The following is a 22,831-nucleotide window of genomic DNA, read 5'->3' as shown; positions in this document are numbered from 1 at the left end:
TTCTCTTCCTCTTTTCTGTCCAAATTTACGCCGGATATCCTAGAGCACACGACTGAGAAGAGAAGGAGAATAAGGGTTCAAACCCTAGAACTCTCTTGAAGATTTTCGGAGAGAAAATTGAGAAATTGAACCCAATCCTTACCTCCAATGGCTTCTCCGATGTTCTCTCTCTCTCTTTTCCGGTGGTTTTCCTCGGTCCGACGTCTCTGGCTCGCTCGCGGTTTTTTTCTCCTCGGTCGGAGCGCGGACGTGGTCTGGTGCTTGAGGTGATTTCCCTAATCGTGGTGCAAAAAAAACCCTGATTCACAAATCTAATGACGAAAAGAAGATCGAAAATTACCTTAAGAGATGTGAGATTTTCGTTGAATGGAAGATCGAGTGACAACCATGTTTGGAGGTCGAGGTTCTCGAGCGTTTTTTTATCGACTTTCTTGAGCGTTCGAAGAGAAGAAGAATCTCGAGAGTTTTTTTTTTAAAAAATTTTGAAAACAAGTTTTTTTTATTCTCCAGTTTTTGTTTTATTCTCTCCCCTATTTTTAAAAACAAAAAACAAAAATGACTTTATCAAACACGTTTTTTTTTGCTTAAGGTCACTTTTTTATTTTTAAAAACAAAAAACAAAAAATAAAAACGTTACCAAACAGCCCCTTAGCCTATTAATCTTCAAAAACTTTTAGGCCTTAAGCAGCTGCCTAAGCTGTTTAAGGGTAATGCCGAGCCTAATATATATATATACACTAAATATTAGACCGCGCTTTACAGCGGAGGGTATAAAAATAATATTTTTATTCGATAATAATTATAGTTAAAATATGTGTAAATGATTTCCATACTATACTCTAAATAATTATAGTTAATATGTGTATATGAGTCTAGCTTACTAGTTATTTTGAAACGTTAGATTTTGATCTGACATACGTTTTAAAACTTTTAACTAATTAGCCATGACTTGCTAATCTATTACTTAAATACCCTATATTTAATATTTTCAATACTTATTAAAGGAAAGTAATTAAAATCACACAAATTAAGTAACTACTTCCATTAAATACACACAATTGATTATTTCTAAAAATTCAAAAAAAATAATCATTACACTTTAATTAACAAAAATGAACAAAATATCTGAAAACACAGTGGTTTATCAACAAAAATTTAATGACGATTCAAAAGTAAAATAAAATAAAAAAAACCCAAAACCAAACTAAATCAGCGATCTAATAACAATAATTAACTAAAATTAACGAACTATTCATAAAAAATCAACTAAAAAAATATTTGTTACTGAATATTAATTGTTATTACTGATTATTAATTATGCAATTTGGTAGAAAAAAAGCAAAAAACCATATAAACCCAACCAAGAGAGGGTGATGTAGATTAGGGGTTAGAAAAGATGAAGAAGATCAAACGAATTCTACAAATATTTTACGATAATAAAAGCAAAAAAAACAGAAAAACAATGTTTTGAAGCTTGAAACGACAAAATTTGGCTAATATCATTGGGGTAAATTAGGTATAGAATAGTTTATTTTATTAGTCACATCAGCCTAAAGACTATTTTTTTAGAAAGATTAAAACGTTGGGTAACCTGAATTTCCAACGTTTAAGTGGTTTAGTCGGTAGCAAAACTCAACATTTGTGCGCTCCATTTCCAACGTCTAAGTGGTTTAGTCGGAGCTATACGACACGAACATCTGACAATCGTCAAACGACACTAAAATAAAACTCGTATTTTGGACTGTTGTGCCTGGATAGGCCCAGTATCCAATATATTTTGATGGTTGGGCTAATTTTTTATGGGCCATGCCAAAACTCGAAATATGTGGATATATGGGGACACTATGCAGCAAAATGATCTAAATATCTCACAAGATAAATGTTAGGATAAAAATGTCTTAAAAACTATATTTAATACTTTTAATATACCTAAAATTTTCTTTATCTTTGTATTTATCTTCTCTTTGCCTTATCGGGGAGATTGAAAAAGAACACATTTTTTTATGCGAAGATGAAGCCTTAAGAAAGGGCAGAGTAAGAAATAAACATAATAAACAAGATATTTTCATAATAAGAATGGAAATTTAAGTATGATAAGAAAAAATTAATGAAAATAAACTAACCCACATTTTTAGTGCAAAATATGTTCATGATAGTCAATCTTTCCGACTATGAATCATTCTAGGCTTTGAAGTGGCATAATATAATGTGACAGAAATAATTCTTCTAGTTATTTGCCATTCTTATATAAGATCAAAAATAACTTTCAAAATATTTCTGGCACTGTGGTTTTCATATACACTTGAAAGCAATATAATTCTTTTGTTCAAAGCCCAATCATCACTTATGTTATGAACAACAATACTAAACTAGTCAACTTTAGACCTCCCCGTCCATATATTATATTTCGGATGTTAAGGCTACGGAAAAAGACTCCGAAAAACTAATTTTTTTAGTTTATTTTTTTCTTCTTCAAAATATCACGAGCCTTAGTGTATGTCTAGAAATCAAATGCTCATTAGGAACAAAATAACCAACATATAATCTAGATAAGAAATAGATTCAATATGACTCAAAATTAAATCCGACTAAATTACGTATCACTTAAATTTTCTTCTATGATGTAGGGAGTTGAAACTTCTTACTTGATTTTGGTCTGTCTGTGTGGTCCTATGAGCTTTTGTAAACAAGAAAAAAAAATTGACAATGATATATCTTCACCTCTATGAGATAAATATATTACTCTCAACTTAAGCGCGCGCACACAAGTGACACAACAAATTTAATCCACTTTATTGTCTGATTGGATATAAACCAGTCACGAAATTGGATCAAACCCCAGCAAAATGCTTGGCAAACTCACACACGCCCATGTCATTACTCATTACTAGAAGAACCAAAAGTCTAAATCACAAATTTACAAGTGTTTTCAATTAGCTTAATTTAGCTTCCAAAAGCCTCCACATATACCAAGACCCAACAGACCTGTAAGGCTTCCATTTCTCGCAGATCTTTTCCATCTCCGAAACCCCAGGCAAGCCCTTGAGCCCGTACAGCCTCTGCAAACCCTTCCTCACGCCCAGATCGCCCACCGGAAGAACGTCCGGCCGCCGGAGCGAGAACATCATGAACATGTGCACGGACCACACACCGATCCCTTTCACCGCCGTGAGGCTCGAAATCAGCTCTTCCTCGTCCTCTTCAATGGCGAGAATCGAAGCTTCCGATAAAGTTCCGTCTCCGAACTTCGCCGCGAGATCGTGGAGATAGCTCGCTTTCCGAGCCGAGACGCCGGCTTCTCGGAGCTCTTTCGCTGTGAGCGCACTCACCGTGCTCGGCGAAATCGCCGATTCGCCACCGCAGAGGGCGGTGAATCGGTCGTGGATTGTCTTCGCGGCCTTGGTAGCTAGTTGCTGGTAGATGATCGACCTGGCTAGGGCTTGGAACGGCGAGCGATCGGAGTCGAGGCTCGGAGGTCGGTGAGCTTCGATTAGAGCTCGGAGGAGGGGATCGGCGGCGCGAAGGTGGGCCAGAGCGAGGTCAATATCGGATTCGGACGTCAATGGCGGCGCTAGGGTTTTGGGGAGAAGAGTAGGCTCGGCGAGGGGCTTGGAGGAGAGTTTTCGGATTTTAGTTGCTCGGAATGGAATTTTGGAAGAAGTTGAGGAGTTTTTGGGAATATTTTGAGTGTCGTTTGTTGCGGCGGTGACTGTTGTGATTAGGGAGTGAGCTGAGAGACGCTTGGCCATTGGAACTTGGAAGTGGAAAAATAGAGAAAAAGTGTCAAAGGATTGAGATATTAATGGTAAGAGAAAGAGTGTCCGGCAAGAATGAGATTAGCGTGCTGGACAACTTTCTCACTACTGACATTAATAAAATAAACTTTTTTGTTTTAAAGATACATTAAAATAAATTCATATGAAGGGTTTAGCAAAGAAAATGATTAATTTAATATATGGTTCGCTTTGGCGCTGGAATGGGTTCGGTTGCTCTTTGAGTCAATCATATCGGTTCAGCATGCTCAAAACTGACTGCTATATACAGTCATAGTATACATTTTTAAGCATGAATTAGTGAGGACTAATCTAAGTAGAATAATTATTTTTATATATACGTGCACAATTGACAATCATGCCACCACACCACACACACACACACACACACACAAAAAAAAAAATATATATATATATATATGTATATATATATATATGTATAAAAAGAGCTGTTGTTACTCAAATTAGGCTCTTGAGATGATATACTTAATTAAGGAACAATTTTTCACTTTCGATACTACCATAAATAAAACATCCTTAAATAAATTACTACAGATATATCAAAGAGTGAAGAGCTTCAAGACTCTTGCCAACTTTTGTGAAACATTGGAGGCGTGGAGGAACGCCTCTAAGGAAATTGTTGGATTTATTTATGTTACAATTGCGTTTTTTTACTGCGAGATCTGTTCAGATTTAATAACAGAAACTAACAGTGTTTGAAAAATACAAAATAAATCCTAGATAGTAGATATAATAACAGCATGTAAATTTAAAGAAATTAATATGTATAAAAAAACTAAGAGGGACTAATTTGTAAATTTTCGGGATGAAATATAAAGAAAAACAATGAGACATTACACACAATGCAATAAACAACAGATATCACCAATTCAACATTGTCACGATCATAGTACAATAATGGCCCAAGTATTGTTTGTCAAATGAGTGTTCCCTCCTCTTCTGTTGAGGTCTTGTGCTTTTTATATATGGGGTCAGGTGTGAACGTGGGTTGATCAGATCCACGTCCTGAGCGGTTATCCAATAAGCGGATAACCGATTTGATTGCGTTGTGTAACTACTCGGATAACCGTTTGTAAGTTATTTTGACGGTTATTGGTGGTTACGTGGTCATTGTAAACTTTTGTTCGATTAGTTTTTTTATCATACCGGGAGCTTCTTCATCATTCATATGATTCTGCTGGTTGATATTCGGAGCTTAGTTTATGCTCCTGATCGTTCTTCACATTGTTACACCTCGAATTACATCTTATTCGGTGCTTTGTGGCTATTCGGTATTATGATATTCCGATCATTAACAGGTACAATTTTACACAAAAGTATATTATAAAATGAAATTTAATTAGTCATTCACAAAGACTCATAGAGAGATAATTATGAAGATAATAGGAAAGGAGTCTCGAGTACCCAAAAAAATCAAATTGATTTGTTTGTCAAACTCAAATCACAAACAGAAACGTTGTAACCCAAACAAATATTTATTCTACTCCCTTGATAGACCAAATGGGAGATACATACTTTGATACACGGCCAACAAGAGAACTTATGCACTATGATAAATTCTCTTTACAGTAAAAAAAAATGATCTCTCATCCTGAAAAGTACCAGCTTTGATATGAAGGTTTAAAAAAATGATTTATTAAAACCACCAGTATTTCTTCTGTCCCAATCCTATAAATAAGGTACTCATTTGCAGTGACGGAGTCAGGTGGGGGCTAGGGTGGGTCAATGCCCCCTCAATTTTTGAAAATTATTTTTTAATCCCAAATTTTTATACTTTTTTATAATTTTACTTCTAAATTTTACTAATAATTATGTTTTTTACCCAAATTTGTAAGTTTTTTTTTCAATAATGCCCCTCCTAAAAATATTTCTCAAATTTGCCCCCGTTGATTGAAATTCTGGCTCCGTCACTGCCCATTTGTCATTCTTTGCGTTTCGGCTTTAACCTCACCAAATTGCTGTAAAAAAACTAGGCTACAAAAACTAACAGCTCTATCTCACATGAAAGACTAGCTAAAACCAAGGAACTGAATGCCGGCGAATTTCCCAGAATTTCGGCTGGAAATTCCATTTCCATGGGTCAACGGCGAGCGGAATAGACATTTGTCGTTTCCATGTGTGATGTCGCTGGAATTTCCAAGAAACGACATTTCGTTTCTGTCGTTTAATGCCGATAGATGTCGTTCCAACTTCTGTATAAAACCATCTTCATTTCCAGGAAATTCGAAGAAATTCGAAGGAAAAGAAAAAAAAAAGAGTCGCGGCTGTGGAGGAGAGAACGTGGGTGTCGGAGGAATTCGACGGCGATCGGCGAGTTTCCACCATTTTCGTCACGCTGAAGGTATAAATCAACAAGATGTCGACGAATTTCCTCCGATTTGAAGGAATTTCCAAGTCGTTTTGGAAACCCTAGATTCTGAAACTTGCACCTTCAGTTTCTTGAGTAATTTGATTTTTTATTCATATAATCCTCTTCATGAAAGTTGTTTGTAATGTGACGATCTATCATATATATTTTTTCCAGATTTTTTGGTGAAATTCCGGCGAACCTTGAAATTTTCCGGCGAAACACCATTTTTTCCGGCGAATCTTGAATTTTCCGGCGACTGAAAAAACCGAAGTTCAAGTTTTATTTCTGTTTTTAAGTAAGTTTATGTGTTTAATTTTTATCTTGTATATGCTAGAAATGAAATTATTTAAGACTTAAGTGTATGAATTTATTGATATATTGAAATTGTTACGTTTTGAATTGAAATGAAATTAGTTTGAACTTTGAATAGAAATTTTTGACATGTTGAAATAAATTTGTTGCATGTTTAAATTAGATTATGAATTGAAATTGTTACGTTTTGAATTGAAATTAAATTAGTTTGAACTTTGAATAGAATGTGCACCGGGATGCCCACTGATAAGTACAGCTGTGGGGTACGATCAAGCCGACTACGACAGACATGTTCAAAACTTCCAACAATCGTACCAGGGAAATTTCACTTGGTCTCAGTATTGCGAGCTTCAAGAAAACCAACCGAGTTTTATCCAATCGGGACGTCCATCGGGATTCTATTGATACATTTTTTTTAATATTGTAACTATATGGTTGTGAAACATATTTATTTCATGAACAAATGGAACATTTATGCTAGATATGTATAATTTGAAGTGTTTTAAATTTGAACTACATTTAAAAATATATATATTTATGTGTTTGTTTCGCCACATTATTTCCGTTCGGTTTTCCGTCGGCACGTCGGTTTTCCATGGAAATCGGCATTTGAAAACGGCATTTTACTTGCTCTTTTCCACAATTTTTCCGTTGGAAATTCCATCGGCATGACGATTTTCCGTAAATCAGGAGGCTCGAAACGGCAACGAAAACGGCATTTTTTTCCTTGGCTAAAACTAAATACAGCCTTAATAAAAAGTCTCTGAAATCCGAATAAGAGCAAAATAAGTAATATAAGTTAAAGTACCCACTTGACTTGGAAATTTTTTTTTTTTGCAGAGAACTGAGACAAGATACAAATTATATATATATATATATATCATGGAACCATATGCCTGGTCGTGAACTTTTCAACAGGTATCATTCTGGTTTGTACTTTATTAAAAATATCAATAGACCAAGCGAATATACTTTGATATAATAAGATTTATTTATTTTTGTCCCTCCTAATCAAATTTAGTTGTCAAAGAAAATCTTGCGGGTTTATGTTAACAATAGAGGAAAGGGATAAAAAATGTTGGAATAAATGCGCGTTTAATAATATTAAAGATTATTTAATATTATTTATTGACAAATTTGTGTAAAATATTCGAATAGAGTCCACTCATCGAGACTTAAAGTTGGAACATATTCTTATTTTTTTCGTCTCTGTATAAAATCGGTTATTTATTTGCCTAAATTGGAGCTAAGATATGAATGAGAAATTGATGCCCAAAATGTGTTGAAAAACATCAAAAATTGTGAAGGAATTGTTTGTGTTGTGATTGACTGTTGATTTATAAGAGTCCCACATGGAATGAGAATAGACAAATGTGTGAACTTATATAGCTAATTTGTTCAAAAGTGTTTGGATTGCTGTCCCCTGCCTTACCGCTCGGCCATGCCTCCAAAACGATCTAGCCAAGCAGGGATGGAGCAAGAAGCGAACTTCAAGGGGGACTAGTTTGAAAAAAAAAGTTTTAGGGGGCTAGTTTGTAAATTTTCAGGGCAAAAAATGTAATTTAAAAAAAAACAGGTCCAAAGTGTAAAAATAAATTAGGGGAGGTTTGAGCCGCTCCTGAGCCTACATTGGCTCTGTCTTTGTTCCCAATGGTGATCCAGTTTTGTAGAGGGGTCAAGGGTTCCCCAAGTCAACCATACACGCCCCGCCGTCCGGTCGGGCTAGCGACTCGAGCTGGGCTTGACAGAACTCTAATTTTTTGGGCTAAATTCTTTCATTAATTTTAATATGTTACAGAAAAAATTTGGTTGTTAAAGTGGACTAAAAGGATGATAATAACCGTGCACTTATAATGGAGCTTTTTTTTTACGTTTGTAACCATTAGAATTCATCACGAACTTATGGCGTTGTCGAGCATTGATGATGAACGTTGTAATAGTTTTTGAGGAGCCTATAAAAGGCTGGGGCATGTTCTCATTCGAAGGAGAATAAAAAGAAGCTTGGCCAAGGGATGGAGCATACACTGAACACACAAAATTATCTTTCCAACTTTCCTCTCAATTCTCTTGTGTTGGTGGTAGTTTCTGGCACTTCGTTCAAGTTCGCTAGAGTTGAACACGGTGATGGTTTGTTCAACTCGTACGTCGTTGTATCTTTGGAGGCGGTTGCTCATGTTTTCCAGCACCCAATGAGAGAGCAATAACAATTTAAGAAAATTTTCGAACAAGCCTCGACATGTTCTCCATTTCCCTTCTTTAACCGATTTCTTGGTGATATCCGATTTATTTATTTAGTTTATTCATTTTTCTTTGTATTTCATGTCTACATATTTTGTATATTGGCTTCTGTTTACTATTATTTAATTAATTAATAATAATTTGTCTATTAATTTTTCCGTCTAATATTAGCATTATGGCTAATAATAAAAACAAAATTAGCCAAATATCCTCAATCTTTTAGGATCTATTGCAATGATCAGCGAATCACCTTTTTTTCCGTAGCATAAAATTTTCTTGATTAACATTGACTTCTGAACTAATCATGTTTCCATCAATTGCGTATGTATATGATGTTAATTAGATTTTTGGAAATCCTATCGACTATCATGTTTAGTATTCATGCCAAAATAAATTCCTAGACAACAGATTACATTAGTATGTATATTGCCTTAAAGCGAACTAGTTTGATATAACTATTACTTATATCAAAAACTTCTATCTCATCACCAATAAAATCTTAATTAAAATGTTGTAAAATTAATTTATTTCCGAATTAATCCAAATCTCAATCATTCAAAATATGATATTAATTATCACTACTCAACCAAACGCAGCCATTATATTACAAATTTACCATCAAAATAAGAATACTTTCGAAAACTCAAAACCCTAATTGGCTACGACCCAATACGTGTTAGTAAATCGCTAAGTAAGAGCAATCTCTCCGACAAGACATATGTGGACTTCAAAATTGTACAACATTGCTAGTAGTGTTCACTGGACAATTTTTTTTAACGGAAAATTCTCATTAACGGATAGAACTGGCATCAGCCATACAAAGATAACAATAGAGATCGGACCCTCAAACAATAAACTGTTTTACACTGAAAATGAGAAGCAACAAAGCAAACAAAAGAGGTAAGGGTCTACTTTGAACGAAATTACAATCTCAATAACGAACTCCCTCAATCCCCATAAATATTATGCAATATTTTGAGCGGGCAAGAGCACTCACCTAAGAGCCGGCAAGCGTTCAAAACCATCGCCAACCTCGAGCAGGCAAGCATTCAAAACCATCGCCAACCTCGAGCACTCGAGGCACACCGAATCTGACTAGAGAAAGATAAGACCAACTTGTCCACCAAAACCTTTTTTTTTTTTAGGTTAAACCTCTCCACCTATCTTTCTCTAAAAGAACAAACAACATCTATGCACTAAACACAGACTGAACACTAACACAATTCAAACTATAGAAATCCATAAACTGATCCAAACTACCAACCAGGTACTAAAAGAAAACTAGACTAAAGCTTCAGGCCTCTCTCTTGTTGGTTGAATGAACATAGCAAATCGTGAAATTGTGTGACAGTGACATCAACGTTCTCAATTCCTGTATTTGTCGCGTGCTATACATTTTCATTTTTGGTAGTGAGAGTATGAAATTTTGAGATAATGTAAATAAATTGGGGATAAATATGTGAAGAATTGAAGAAAAAAATAAAGATTTTTATAGCAAATTTAAGGAAATTGGTTAAATTAATTTGATAATAATAAAAGAAAATTATTAAGATTTTTTTAGACACCGTAGTAAACAGAGGTTCTTTTTCTTTTTTCTTATGACCGTTGTAAGTATTAACTTTTTTCTTCCTCTCTTTTATAAACGTTACTTACAAGAACCAGCCGGTTATCTTTCTAAACTATTAACTATTAAGCGAGAATTAATAAATTAATTTCGGTTAAAAACAACCAAAAAAAAAAATTGTTCTGTTTTTAAGGTTTGAAGCTCTTTGGACTTAATTTTATTTATTTATTTAAAGGTTTCCACTGAAATCAAGGGATACAATAGTTGATTTATTCCAAATAAATAGCAATAATATGGATAACTCAAGTTCGACCAATCCTTTGAAACTCGCTACACAAAAGGACAAAGCTTGGTCTATGATTCACTCCCCAAAATCAGCCAACATCTAGAACCGCCATTACACGTCTTTGCCAAAACTCGTACCCCTCACATGTATTGACACACACACACCAGAATAATCTTATAAAAATTAACACAATTCTGTCCTCTCTCTCTCTTGGATTTTCTTCCAACGTTGAGCTCTCTCTAACCCCAATTCTTCTTTATATAATCACACATGTGGTGGTGAGAGAGAGAGAGCGAAAATGAGTTTCAGAGATGAGAGCGACAACGATGGACGAGACGGTCTTCGAAAGCCGTTCATACACACCGGAAGTTGGTACCGAATGGGTATGGGTTCGAGGCAGTCATCGAGTATCATCGGCTCGTCCGCTCAAATCCTTCGCGATGGTTCCGTCTCTGTTGTTCTCTGCGTTCTCATCGTCGCTCTCGGTCCAATCCAATTCGGTTTCACTGTACTTCATCAATCCCTTTTATCTTGTTTTCTGATTATTTTTTTCCGATGTAATAGTTGAATTTGAGTTTCCGTTTTCGGTTTTCAGTGTGGTTATTCTTCTCCGACGCAGTCCGCCATTGTTAACGATCTGAAACTTTCTGTTTCCGAGGTATATAAATACATGTGGATTTCAATCTATCAATTCATTTGTTTTAATATTGAGTTTTTAAGCGGTTTTTTTTTCTTTTCTTATTATCACAGTTTTCGTTGTTTGGTTCTTTGTCCAATGTTGGAGCTATGGTTGGAGCTATAGCCAGTGGTCAGATTTCTGAATATATTGGTCGAAAAGGGGTATGTTTTGTTTTTTTTTTTTTAAGTTGTTCTGATGAGTTATTAAAGTAAGAGAATCTATGACGATATTTAGTATCAGAAATGGGAATTGAATCTCTGTACTTGATTTGATCCGGCTGCCATTTTTTACTTGGGATTGAAGTATAACCATTTGTAGTTCATTTTGAGAATTTTTAGTTCATAAAAAGTAATTACAGGACCGTTAGAAGGATCATACATACTGTTGTTTTATTGTAGATGATTAAACAGCTAATTAACAGTTCAATCCCATTTTTTTTAATTAATTACATAAATAGTGGTGTGATTCCTACGACACTGGATGGACCAGATTCTGTATGATCAGAAATTTATGATATAAATCTGTAATATCTTATTCATTACATTTCAGGTTTTTTTTTATTTTTTATTTTTTCTACCTCACAACTTTGATTTCTTTCTCGTGAGTTTCAGTCACTGATGATTGCCGCGATCCCTAATATTATTGGATGGCTCGCAATATCGTTCGCAAAAGTAATGATCTTTACTCATACCTGAAACTTTATTATTTATTTTCATCGTCGGTGCATAAATCTGTCAAATCTTCGTTTAGGATGTCTCATTCTTGTTCATGGGGCGGTTGTTGGAAGGATTCGGAGTTGGCATTATCTCTTACGTGGTAACTTTTTTTTTTATTTTTTTTAATAAACCTTGGTTTGTTTTCGAATATACTCTTTAAGATTGTAGTGACAACATGGGTTGTGTTGATCTGTGAAACTTTTATTTGTATTATAGGTACCTGTATATATTGCCGAGGTTGCTCCTCAAGAGATGAGAGGAACTTTGGGAGCTGTAAACCAGGTCTCGTAATGGTTCAGCCATTGTTTTCAATGGTGTTCTCTTCATCTTTGCTTGGATTTAATTTTTTGAAATGATTCTGTTTTTTTTCTTTCTAAATGAACAGCTCTCAGTGACTATTGGAATATTGCTGGCATATTTGTTGGGGCTCTTCGTCAACTGGAGATTTCTCGCTGTATTAGGTCAGTCTCTTAAGGACTTAAATTTTGTTGATATTGTTTATCAATATGTTCACCAATAGAGAGTTCTTAGCTTTGGATAATGTTCTTAGCACACCCTATGATTTCATTGAATCATAGTTTTTTTGTAACTATTTTTTTAATTTACAGGGATTTTACCTTGTACGATATTGATACCGGGCTTATTTTTCATTCCGGAATCTCCTCGATGGCTTGTAAGAATTTCGGCATTACCATTCCATCAATGCTGAGTCAGATGTAAATACGCCCCTGCTGATTTTTTATTTTTTAACTGTTTGGTCGTTTAGGCCAAAATGGGAATGACAGAAGATTTCGAAGCTTCCTTGCAAGTTTTGAGAGGATTTGATACGGACATCTCTGCAGAAGTGAACGATATCAAGGTAAGACAAAAATAAAAAAATAAATGAAGAACTTGTATAATTTTTTTTAAAATTGCTTTACAATCTTGTTACACATACTATGATTGACTATTTTTTTCATGCAGAGATCTGTGGCTTCATCTTCAAACAGAAGAACTGCAATCCGATTTGCAGATCTGAAGAGAAGAAGATATTGGTTCCCTTTGGGGGTACTATAATTTTAATCCTTCCTCGATTTATAAAATCGTCAGTTTTATATATCATTTCCATATTCTCGATACACAAATCTGCTTCCAACTACAGGTGGGAATTGGATTGCTAGTGCTTCAGCAACTCAGCGGTATCAACGCCGTCTTATTCTATTCAAGCAAGATCTTTGAAACCGCAGGTCAGAATCAGATCAATCTCTTGAGGTGTTTCTCATAAAAAAAATAAATGGTGGAAGATTTGTCTAAACCAGTTTCAACCTTTTTATAGGGATTTCGTCAAGCAATGCAGCGACATGTGCACTCGGAGCCGTTCAGGTAAAGATAACCTTCCTTTGTCATGCTAAACATGAAGAAGAAGAAAAAAATGTGACGTTAATTTCACCGGTGGTTTTATAATTTTGATCTCGTTATTAGGTTATCGCAACGGGGATCGCTACTTGGTTGTTGGACAAAGCCGGTCGGAGGTTACTTCTCATTGTATGTTCAATATTTCACTGGGCTAGATTTTGTAGTAATTTATTTAAGTACCAAAATTGATGAAGAACAGTGAACAAAATTCGCTTCAAATCTGCAGATATCAGCGTGCGGAATGACTATTGGCTTACTCATCGTTTCAGTTGCGTTTTTCTTGGAGGTCTGTTTTTATTTCCTTCATGTTGAAATACAATATTTGAATGTTTACGTGTCTCTAATAAGTTTCTTTTCCTTTACTAGTCGTCCGCACCAAAAGACTCGTCTCTCTTTTCTGCCATGGGAATACTGTCCCTTGTTGGCCTTGTGGTACGTCTCTTTTTTGCTGTTGTCTTCGAGCAATTTTTCAATGTGCTTTTGTGTTCTCAAGGAAACTAACTTTTTTTTTTTTTTTGCTATTAAGGCAATGGTGATTTCCTTCTCTCTGGGGCTTGGACCTATTCCATGGATCATAATGTCCGAGGTAAGAAAAAGGTTCAAATCTATAAAATCCGGCTCTGAAATTTGAAAAAAATAAATAAATAAGACGGTGGTTGTGCTTAAAATAACCGTATAAAAAAATATATTTATAAAACAATTGTACTTTCAGATTCTCCCAGTGAATATAAAGGGTCTCGCTGGAAGTGTCGCAACGTTGGCTAATTGGCTAACTTCGTTTGTGACCACAATGACCGCAAATCTGCTACTGAATTGGAGCAGCGGAGGTATTTTTTTTCCTTTGCATATCCCGTATCTACACGTTTATATATTCCAAGTAAAACCAACAAAAGGTTTGTTTGTTGGTTATCTACAGGGACGTTCGCAATTTACACCGTCGTGTCTGCATTTGCGCTGGCTTTCGCTGCACTTTGGGTCCCCGAAACCAAAGGAAGGACTCTAGAGGAAATTCAACAGTCTTTCAGATGAAATTTATTATTTTGTGCTCGTGCGTGCATTCATTTATTTTTTATTTTTTATAATGTAGTTTTTTTTTTTGTGTGTGTGTGTGTCATGCCAAGCGTTCTGTCATTGAATAATGTGTGGACAGAATAATGTACAATAAACAGTCATTTCAAACAAAAGAAAAAGATGGGATATGAAGCCCTTTGAAATTACAGTCATCGATTCGGTACAATGCTACGTATAGAAAGAATGTAAACAAGTTCATTTATGCAGGGCCTTCGAGCTATCATCATTGTTCAGAGAAGCAAGGAATTTCTTTAGGAATCGGTTGTACACAAATGGTCTCTCCAAGTGAACCAGGTGACCTGCTTTCTTTATCCCCTGAAACGTCACGTTTTCTCCGAGTTGCCTGTGAAGACAAACGACACATCTATGTATTATTTTCTAAATCTTGAGTGCTAAGATAGATTAGAAAGGTATTAGTTGTTTTGAGTGAACATACTCCATCATGCTTTGGGCAAGCTCTTTCTTGAAAATCTCATCTTCCTCGCCCCACAAGAGATGTATTTTCTGCTTTAAAAAGTGGTATGTTTTATAAGAAACCAATTATTGCTAACCTTAGTGTAAACAGTCCATTTAAAGAAATTGAATTTCAAAGTTTATGCACCTGTGAGAAATGTGTGACATTTGAGTCCTTCTCACTGACCACTAAAGCTTCTAGAAGTTCGTTTCGCTCCTTCCTATTGGTGAACATCACCTGTGATTGGTCATGGACAGGAATACCTTAGTTCCGATTAAAAATTCTGGTTTCGCGGGCTTTTCGATAATTGGCCGATATCAACTGATGAAAACAGCCGTATATTTCGTTTCCTTGTGCAAACTCAGCAAGATTCTGAATAAAAAAAACAAATTAAAAATCGAGCGAAATTGTTGATCTTCGGGGAATTCCATTTTTTATATGCTATTTCTGTAGAATTCTCATAAGAGATCGGAAAATTTTCATTAATAAAAGTCCGGAAATTCGAAAATTCAAGTAGAACAAGAAAAACCAAAATATCCATAAAATAAAATCAAATACCAATCGCGAACTGACGTTATAATTTCAAGCACTTTTATTTATTTATTGTATATTAGTTTGAAATGAGCAACTGAATCAACTCTGGATATTCGGAAGGAATATAATAATTTCGGTTCCCGAAAAAAAACATAATATTTTGGAATTTTAGGGGAATATTAATTAAGCAGAATATGTGGCACTTGATAAGTGGGTGCATTGTTGACTATTATTGTATGCTGTAAATTAATCAACGAGTAAATGCCATTATTTGTCTATATAATATAAACAGGGCACTCATTTGTCATCTATTTGGCAAGTCGTTTGGGCGCCGTGAGAATTTAGACTACTAAGGATGAAGTTTGAATTACGTCTAACGATTGTCCCATCGGCAAACCAAAGACATGAACTCTTTTACAAAAACGTGAAATAAAATAAAAATTAAACACAAAAAAACAAACTACAAAAACAAGTAGTTGGCTATTTTTAGGTGTTGTGGGTGGCCTAGTATTTGATACGACTACAATTTTGTATTCGCCAAGTATAAAACAAGGGATTATTTGGCGCGATGTAATTACCAATATAAAACTCTGGTTTGATGTGATCGCCAGTAACTTTCTATTATTTGATTGATCAAATTCATGAAAATGACATAAATAAGCGATCATAATTTAGAATCCTGTAACTGTCAAAATGAGCATGCAACAACACACTATATATCATCGGTACCGACTCTCTACCTAATTCCCATATTCTATTTTGTGTGAACCATTCACACGAAATAATAAAAGTAAGATAAAAAAAAAACTTATCAACTAATAAAAGCAACACTCGTCTATAAGTGAAAGAGACACTGATCATTATCTATTAATTTAACAAGTATAATATATAGTAAAAAGTAATATTTTCAATTATTGTTTACTGCCTCAAAACTACTTATTAGCGAGGGTTGAATATCTTAGTAAGTCATTAGCATATACGATTGGTATCTCCGTAAAATAAATCATCGACATACTTGTTATTGGTAAGTACAACTACGACAGTCTTAACAAATGTATTTAAGTACAGGTATTCCTAAATCATGTCATAGCATGATTAACGGACAGCTTCAGTATGATCAAACTTGCACGTTTTTAACTTCACTATTTATATCTATCAAGGTTTGTTTTATATATTTATCTTTAATGTTTGTATAAGAAATTTGAAATTCTTAATTTTAATTTTCTAAACGTAACAATTTTTTTTATGCATGCATATTCATACGCGCGTGCACAAACACATTCATATTTTTTTTTTCAATAAAAACAATTCTGAAGTTTACTCGTCTCTATATTTTTTAAAGGAATTTTGAGACCTAGGGTGTCAATGTGTCATGTGACCCCCTCAATTTTTTTTTATTTTTTACTGGCTCGTTTTTAATTCTAAAATAGTCGAAGGCCTCAAAAAAAAAAAAAAAAAAAAAAATTACTCGTCAATATCAATATCGATATTACACGATATATTGGATATATTCAAAATACACGTCACTATCCACATATCAATCCTCCATTGGTTAGTCTTGGTAGTGGTATTAGGTAGTAAAATAAAATAAAAAGAAGAAGAAAGCAATATAACATTATTATGTATGACGTACGTACCTGGAGATAGTCACGGTGAATCCTATCGGGAAACCAAATCTTCTTATGGGCGGCGACGGAAAGCAGAGCCTTGAGACCCTCGACGGTGGTGGGAAGAAGAAGATCGGCGGAGGATTGGAAGCCGAGACGGGTGAGAGTGGCTTGGCTGACTGAACCGGTCATGGAATTGACGGAGCCGGAGACGATGAGGGCTCGGACGAGGCCGGGGTTGAGCTCCGCCATCTTGAAGGCCACCATTCCGCCGTAGCTGAATCCGACGGCCACGCACTCGTCCACGCCCAGCTTCCTCAGCCCCGCCGCCACGCACTCCGCCTGGAACGCCGGCGTTCTCTCCGCCCGCTCCGACGTAGACCCACCGAAGAATATCAGGTCTGGAATGTACACAGAGTACTTCTTGCTCAGCGCACCCACCTGCCACGTGTGTTCGCACATTATTTTTTACCATATTTTATCCTATGACGATAAAATAAAGAAAAGTCTCCCTGATTAATTAGTGTGCGCACTCAATATTTGAGCGAAAAAAAAAAAAAAAAAAATTGAACACACTCAATATTGCACTATTTGTGTTTTTTTTTGTTTCATAATAATTCTTACTACAAAATTTTTTGCCCATTCAAAGTTTACTAGATTGATTTGGTCGTTGTCTGCTTATTACAAATATTTGTAAGGTGCTCTAACATCAAAGATTTGTTTGGACACTAATATCCCACTAATATTTGGCAGAAAATTTTGTCATCTTCAAAGCCCACAAGAAAAAACCTCTCTATCATGTTAAGTAAAATATATATAAAAAAATATTTATTTATAGATGTTTATAAATACATCTGAGCCTTTAATAGAATATTTTGTTTAGCCTCTCCATTTCTCATCAACCATATATGCTTCCTTAATTAAACGTTCAAATAAATATCAGAAAAAATACTTAAAATGCCATATATATATATATATATATATACGTATATATATTTTTTAAAATCAAATAGGTAGTCAATTTCACATACATAAATGAGTGACAACCCGTGACTACGCGCGAGCAACTGACTCGTTTTCATACCTATAATTAAGATTGATGTATGAACAGTGGCGGACCGGTGTTAGCCCAAGATATATGTATATAATAATTATTGAGAGACTGAATAATTTTCAGATATATGTATATATAGTGAATAAATTATTTTATTTTTTTATCGAAAACTGATGTTGGGTGCAAAAGCTTATGATATAACAATTATACACTCATATGGAATATGGTATTTATATATATATATATATATATATATATATATATATATAACATAAAAAAGTGTTCAACATAATGCGTACCTGAAAATGCCACGTCACTATTCCTTCCCCCGCGAAGCCATGCAGGAGAACAACTGCCGGTTTTTTCGGCTTCACCTTTTTGGCGGCCTTTTTTGGATCGGGTTCGGTATTGGGCTTCTTGGACTTGGGCTTGGGCTTTGCTAAGCTCTTCGATGGGACCCAAAAGTTCATTACTGTTCCGGGCTCGATTTCCACCGTGTGGGGTTTCACTCCGGCCAGTTTCATTAGGCACTTTATTATTGGTTTTTGTGCCGCCACAAGGTTCACCATTTCCGGGTTTTTTTTTCTTTTCTGCTTCCTCTATTCTTGTGAATAATTTATTTGTGTGACAATATGGTAAGAAGAGTGTACGTAATGGCCTATTTTGGACGCGATGAAGATCACGAGGCAAGTGAGGGTTCTTAAAGAGAATTTGTAAATACTTGGGGTTTAGTCGGTTTGGTTTGGTGTATGTTAGGTGGTAGTTTGATGTACTATATACCATGATATCTTTTTTTTCCTTTTTTTTTTCTCTTTTTTTGGTTGACAATTTCAATGATATCATGAGTGGAAATCGGCAAGTTTTGAAACGTGCACATTTCATGGACAAGATAGTTATTTTTTTCTCTTATCGTGATAATGATTACTAAATGGTATTTATGTTTTGATTTAAAATAAAAATAAATCCAAATTTCTAAAAATATCTTTTTAAAATAATTTATTTTATTATTTAATATTTTTAGTCCAAATTTAATTATATGACCAATGTATCTTATATTATGCTCTTTCTGATTTTTTTTTTTTTTTCATTTTTGCCCCCTTGGATTAATATTCTTCTGGAGCTATATATCTTTATTATATCTTCTAAATTAGTACAGGCGATATCCTTTCCGGAACAATGTATATATATACAAAAATCAATGCTTGCCAAGTGGTCTTTTAAATGCCTAAGTATATCCAATTATATTTATAAGAATGCGCACGGTAACATAATTGTCATCATAATTACCACCTTGAATGATTTTTCATTTTGTTCCACTTAAATTATAAAGTCACCTTCACTCAACATTTTATCACAAGTTGGGCATGTAACATGTTTGTATGCCCTTTTATTTTTCTTTTGAAGTGGAAAAGTTGAACTTCCCATTGCAAGCAAGTATTTGCGTTTGCCTCGTGTGTGAGGTCTAAATTTTGTTAACTGTGACATATAAGAAGAAACCATATATATAAGAAGAAACCATATATATATATAAAGATTAATAAAGTTCAGCTTTCATAAGATCTAGCCCAACCATCAGGTTTTTTTTTTAACTAATTAATGGATGCAAAATAGGAAGTTCTAATTTAAACTATCGCTCTAACCTCTCTCTCTCTATGTATATATCTATAAAGTCAGAAGAAGAAAATTTATGTGGAACTTAAAATCGCAGCTTGATTCGGTTTAAAAAATCTAGTCGTTATCAGCTAAAAAATCTAATTTCTAGATCTTCCAAGTCTACACATTAAAGTTTCTTGCAAGAAATATCATTGATCACTTTAATATTTGATTTCAGTGAACTAAAGAAGTAACCGCTTACAATTTACAACAAAAATTGATTTCTAAATCTTCAAGATATACTAAGTTTCTTGCAACATGAATATGACTAGTTTAAGTTTAATATATTTTATGCCTTTTTATTTTCTCAAGTTAGCTAGGTTTGATCAACTAATAATACCCTGCTTATAACTCTGCCTGGCTTGTTGCACCAATATAATACAGTATTCAATCAAATCAAATAAATAAAAAAAATCAATGCATTGTATGAAGTTTTTTATGCTGGGAAAGAAAATATATCTATTGGAACCAATGGCTTTGACGTCTTTCTTTCACGGAATGATACCAACGTTGACGGAACCAGCTAAGGCCCCCCCCCCCCCCTCAAAAAAATTGTTTTGCACTTTTTGCCCATTTTAAAAAAAATTACATTTTTTTCCCTTGAAAATTTATACTTTTGGCCCAATTTTTATAAATTTTTTACAATCAAGCCCCCCTGAAATTTTTTTTTCAAATTAGCCCCTCCTGACGGGCTTTTCTGGCTCCGTCACTGTGCCAACGTGTATACTGGCAGTTGGATTCTACATAAATATCGTTATTGACCTAGTTGCTCGTAGAAAGGACTTTATATATTTGGGAAAGAAAAAAATTAAAATTTATGTTTTGAGCTCTTTTTTATGTTTTGGGAGAGCTCAGAACAACTTGTATCTTTAGGCTCTTCAGCTAGAGTTATTCTGTACAAGTGCTTTGAGCCATGGTTTGAGATATTACGATTTTCACGTAGAATTCGGCAGAAAACACACTAGGGGTACCGGTTTCAACAAACAACAACAAAACGGCAAAAACCACGAAAAATTTTAATATATTATTATTATATATATATATAGTTGATGAATTCCTAAATACCAGTGAAATGCCTTTGTGGTACACGATTTAACTGTAAATTCAGAATTACGAGATGGTAATGGTAATGGTAAACGATATCTTAGTACTTGTAAACAGCGAATATGTTTTGACTTTAGCGAGAATGGAAACGCTTTGTAAGGGGTCTCGCTCAAGAGCTCGGGATCAGGTTGAGTTCAAGTTGTGATCACACGAATGTAGAGATAGTGTTGGATAGCTAATGAGACTATCATTCAGTATATTTAAATTTTGTTGCCAATGTTTTTGAGACACGTATAATTCTCTTTTTAATATATTAGATGAAAAACGAGTTCCATTCTTCGGTAATTCCATATTTTGCCACATTTTGTTGGTCAAATTCTCCGTATTATCTTTTTCCCCCAAGTTTCAAATGTTTATTCCGTTGAGACGAAATAATGCAACTCCCAATTAAACGTAAAACTTGACTTCTCTTTTGCAGGTTAACTCTAACTCAACATGGGCAGCGGTGGTTAACGAAAATATTGTTACCATTAAAAAGCACTCCAATGTTAATGGAAATGGTATTTCCGTTAGACCTTAAACTCATTTCCGATGCTTAACGGTAACGATACTAGCGTTAAGCTTAACGGAAATTAGTATTTCTGCTAATTTTTGTTAATTAAAAAATTATTTTTAAATGGTAAATCAAATGGATTAAAATGTAAAAAATTTAAAAAAAAAGAGCTAATATGTAAACTGAATTCCATCTTTATTAATCACTTATTTATTTATTTTTTTAAAACAAAAAAAGAGGTAAAACATTGCAACAATATTATGATATAAACATTAAAATAAAATTACACCTCATGAATAGTCATGTTCTTGAGGCATACATTAAAATTGTTAATAAAATCAATGTTCACACGTGTTTCTTGAGCACGTTTTTCATGTTGACACCAGTCTTTGTAAACAGTCAATTTCTCGACCATTTCGGGTTTCAAGCTCTGTCTACGATCGTCAATGATGCGACCCGAGCTACTTAATGTGGATTCGGATAAAACCGTTGAAATCGAGATCGAATTTACATCTCATGCCATCTTGGCCATTATTGGGAACATGTTTTTTGTGTTGTCTCCATCATGCCAACAAGTTGAGGTCGTCTTTGTTCATGGAGGCGAATTGTTGAGAGTTGTAAAGCGGATCTCGTCATGTTTAGATGTTTCTCGAGAGGTTGTTGAATGTGGCGACGATCTTGGAGACAAACTCCCACCTCGAACAAAATGCCACATTTCATGGTACATTCATTTGCTCGTTGATGTGTTTCGGGGTGGACTCGATTCGAGAGGAGTTTGAATTTGTCCTTCATAACGCCTGAAAAATTCGTAAAACTCTTCCACCCCTTTGATGATCGTGTGCAACGTAATCTTCGCCAGTAGTGCATTTTAAATATTGTAAAAATATAATATACTTATATAAACCAAAACTATAATATAAATTTTATAAAAACTTAAGTATATAATATACTTATATAAATCAAAACTATATAATATAAATCAAATATATTGTGTATAAAATATTTGTAGAGAGAATTGTAGTTTGTAGAGAGAATCAAGAATGTTGATGTGGTGTGAAAATGTTGTGTAGAATGTGTGTATTTATAGTGAAAGATTAAAGAGGGATGAATGTGTAAAAAATTGTATAAATTTTTGAGCTCAAACGATAAAAAGCGGCAACATTTTTTCAGCCTTTGATTGCTCAAACGGTCAAAAATTGAAGGGATGAGATTCAAAGTTAAAGAATTAAATGGCAACAATACACATTCACGTGCACAACTCCTCACAACGGTACGAGACGGTAACAAAACCTTATGCGGTCTCCATTTCTGCTATGTCTGTCACAAAAGTGTCACTTCCGCTTCCGCTACACACTATAAACGGCTTCCGATGGTCGTCAAATAAGCAAATGGTAGCGGAATTTCCGTTAATCACCGCTACCGTTGCCCGAGTTGAACTCTAACTGTACTCGCTATACAACACAATAACTATATGCATTATAAATTTGTTGTTTACATGTACTAATAAAAAAAAAAGGTGATGTAGCT

At 34.5% G+C, this 22,831-nt stretch overlaps 3 protein-coding genes across 5 annotated transcripts; 1 reads left to right on the top strand and 2 right to left on the bottom strand.

Annotated features, from left to right (window-relative positions):
* Positions 1–2,673: 2,673 nt before the first annotated feature.
* Positions 2,674–3,868, bottom strand: LOC149399554 (DNA glycosylase superfamily protein). The gene has a single exon (XM_089611103.1). It carries the CDS (start codon positions 3,747–3,749, stop codon positions 2,934–2,936), a length of 816 nt encoding a protein of 271 aa, XP_089467229.1. The 5' UTR covers positions 3,750–3,868; the 3' UTR covers positions 2,674–2,933.
* Positions 3,869–10,548: 6,680 nt separating this feature from the next.
* On the top strand, positions 10,549–15,007 carry LOC149399553 (sugar transporter ERD6-like 4). Of its 2 annotated transcripts, XM_089611552.1 has the most exons (19): positions 10,549–11,052; positions 11,140–11,202; positions 11,295–11,384; positions 11,835–11,894; positions 11,974–12,039; positions 12,156–12,221; positions 12,325–12,400; positions 12,548–12,612; positions 12,706–12,798; positions 12,903–12,986; positions 13,081–13,165; positions 13,255–13,301; positions 13,401–13,463; positions 13,561–13,620; positions 13,701–13,766; positions 13,861–13,920; positions 14,047–14,161; positions 14,251–14,382; positions 14,613–15,007. In XM_089611552.1, the coding sequence occupies exons 1-18, from the start codon at positions 10,843–10,845 to the stop codon at positions 14,361–14,363; spliced, it is 1,482 nt and encodes a 493-aa protein (XP_089467678.1). In that variant the 5' UTR covers positions 10,549–10,842; the 3' UTR covers positions 14,364–14,382; positions 14,613–15,007. The 2 variants fall into 2 exon arrangements, with proteins under 2 accessions (XP_089467678.1, XP_089467677.1); XM_089611551.1 differs by lacking the exon at positions 14,613–15,007 and having other exon boundaries at positions 14,251–14,548.
* On the bottom strand, positions 14,446–18,802 carry LOC149399552 (alpha/beta-Hydrolases superfamily protein). 2 transcript variants are annotated; one of them, XM_089611553.1, is made up of 5 exons: positions 18,354–18,802; positions 17,031–17,441; positions 15,007–15,096; positions 14,842–14,912; positions 14,446–14,748 (listed from the first exon to the last, which is right to left on the bottom strand). In XM_089611553.1, the coding sequence occupies exons 1-5, from the start codon at positions 18,621–18,623 to the stop codon at positions 14,601–14,603; spliced, it is 990 nt and encodes a 329-aa protein (XP_089467679.1). In that variant the 5' UTR covers positions 18,624–18,802; the 3' UTR covers positions 14,446–14,600. The 2 variants fall into 2 exon arrangements, with proteins under 2 accessions (XP_089467679.1, XP_089467680.1); XM_089611554.1 differs by having other exon boundaries at positions 14,842–14,909; positions 18,354–18,800.
* Between the last annotated feature and the right edge of the window lie 4,029 nt (positions 18,803–22,831).

The sequence above is a fragment of the Urtica dioica genome, chromosome 4 (genome assembly GCF_054948205.1).
Source record: "Urtica dioica subsp. dioica isolate 48M chromosome 4, U.dioica_male_clone48M_v1_H2, whole genome shotgun sequence".
Classification (NCBI taxonomy): domain Eukaryota; kingdom Viridiplantae; phylum Streptophyta; class Magnoliopsida; order Rosales; family Urticaceae; genus Urtica; species Urtica dioica.
The sequence above is the reverse complement of the archived record's forward strand: the minus strand, read 5'-3'. Positions and strand labels throughout refer to the sequence as shown.

What these genes read in the sequence shown, in the direction of transcription:
- LOC149399554 (XM_089611103.1), bottom strand. Translation starts at nt 3,749, where the DNA reads ATGGCCAAGCGTCTCTCAGCTCACTCCCTAATCACAACAGTCACCGCC.
- LOC149399553 (XM_089611552.1), top strand. Translation starts at nt 10,843, where the DNA reads ATGAGTTTCAGAGATGAGAGCGACAACGATGGACGAGACGGTCTTCGA. An exon ending in GATATTGGTTCCCTTTGGGG is followed by an intron (nt 12,987 to 13,080) that starts GTACTATAATTT and finishes TTCCAACTACAG; the next exon opens with GTGGGAATTGGATTGCTAGT. An exon ending in CAGTTGCGTTTTTCTTGGAG is followed by an intron (nt 13,621 to 13,700) that starts GTCTGTTTTTAT and finishes TTCCTTTACTAG; the next exon opens with TCGTCCGCACCAAAAGACTC.
- LOC149399552 (XM_089611553.1), bottom strand. Translation starts at nt 18,623, where the DNA reads ATGGTGAACCTTGTGGCGGCACAAAAACCAATAATAAAGTGCCTAATG. An exon ending in TTCACCGTGACTATCTCCAG is followed by an intron (nt 15,097 to 17,030) that starts GTACGTACGTCA and finishes GACCAATCACAG; the next exon opens with GTGATGTTCACCAATAGGAA. An exon ending in CTTGCCCAAAGCATGATGGA is followed by an intron (nt 14,749 to 14,841) that starts GTATGTTCACTC and finishes TTGTCTTCACAG; the next exon opens with GCAACTCGGAGAAAACGTGA.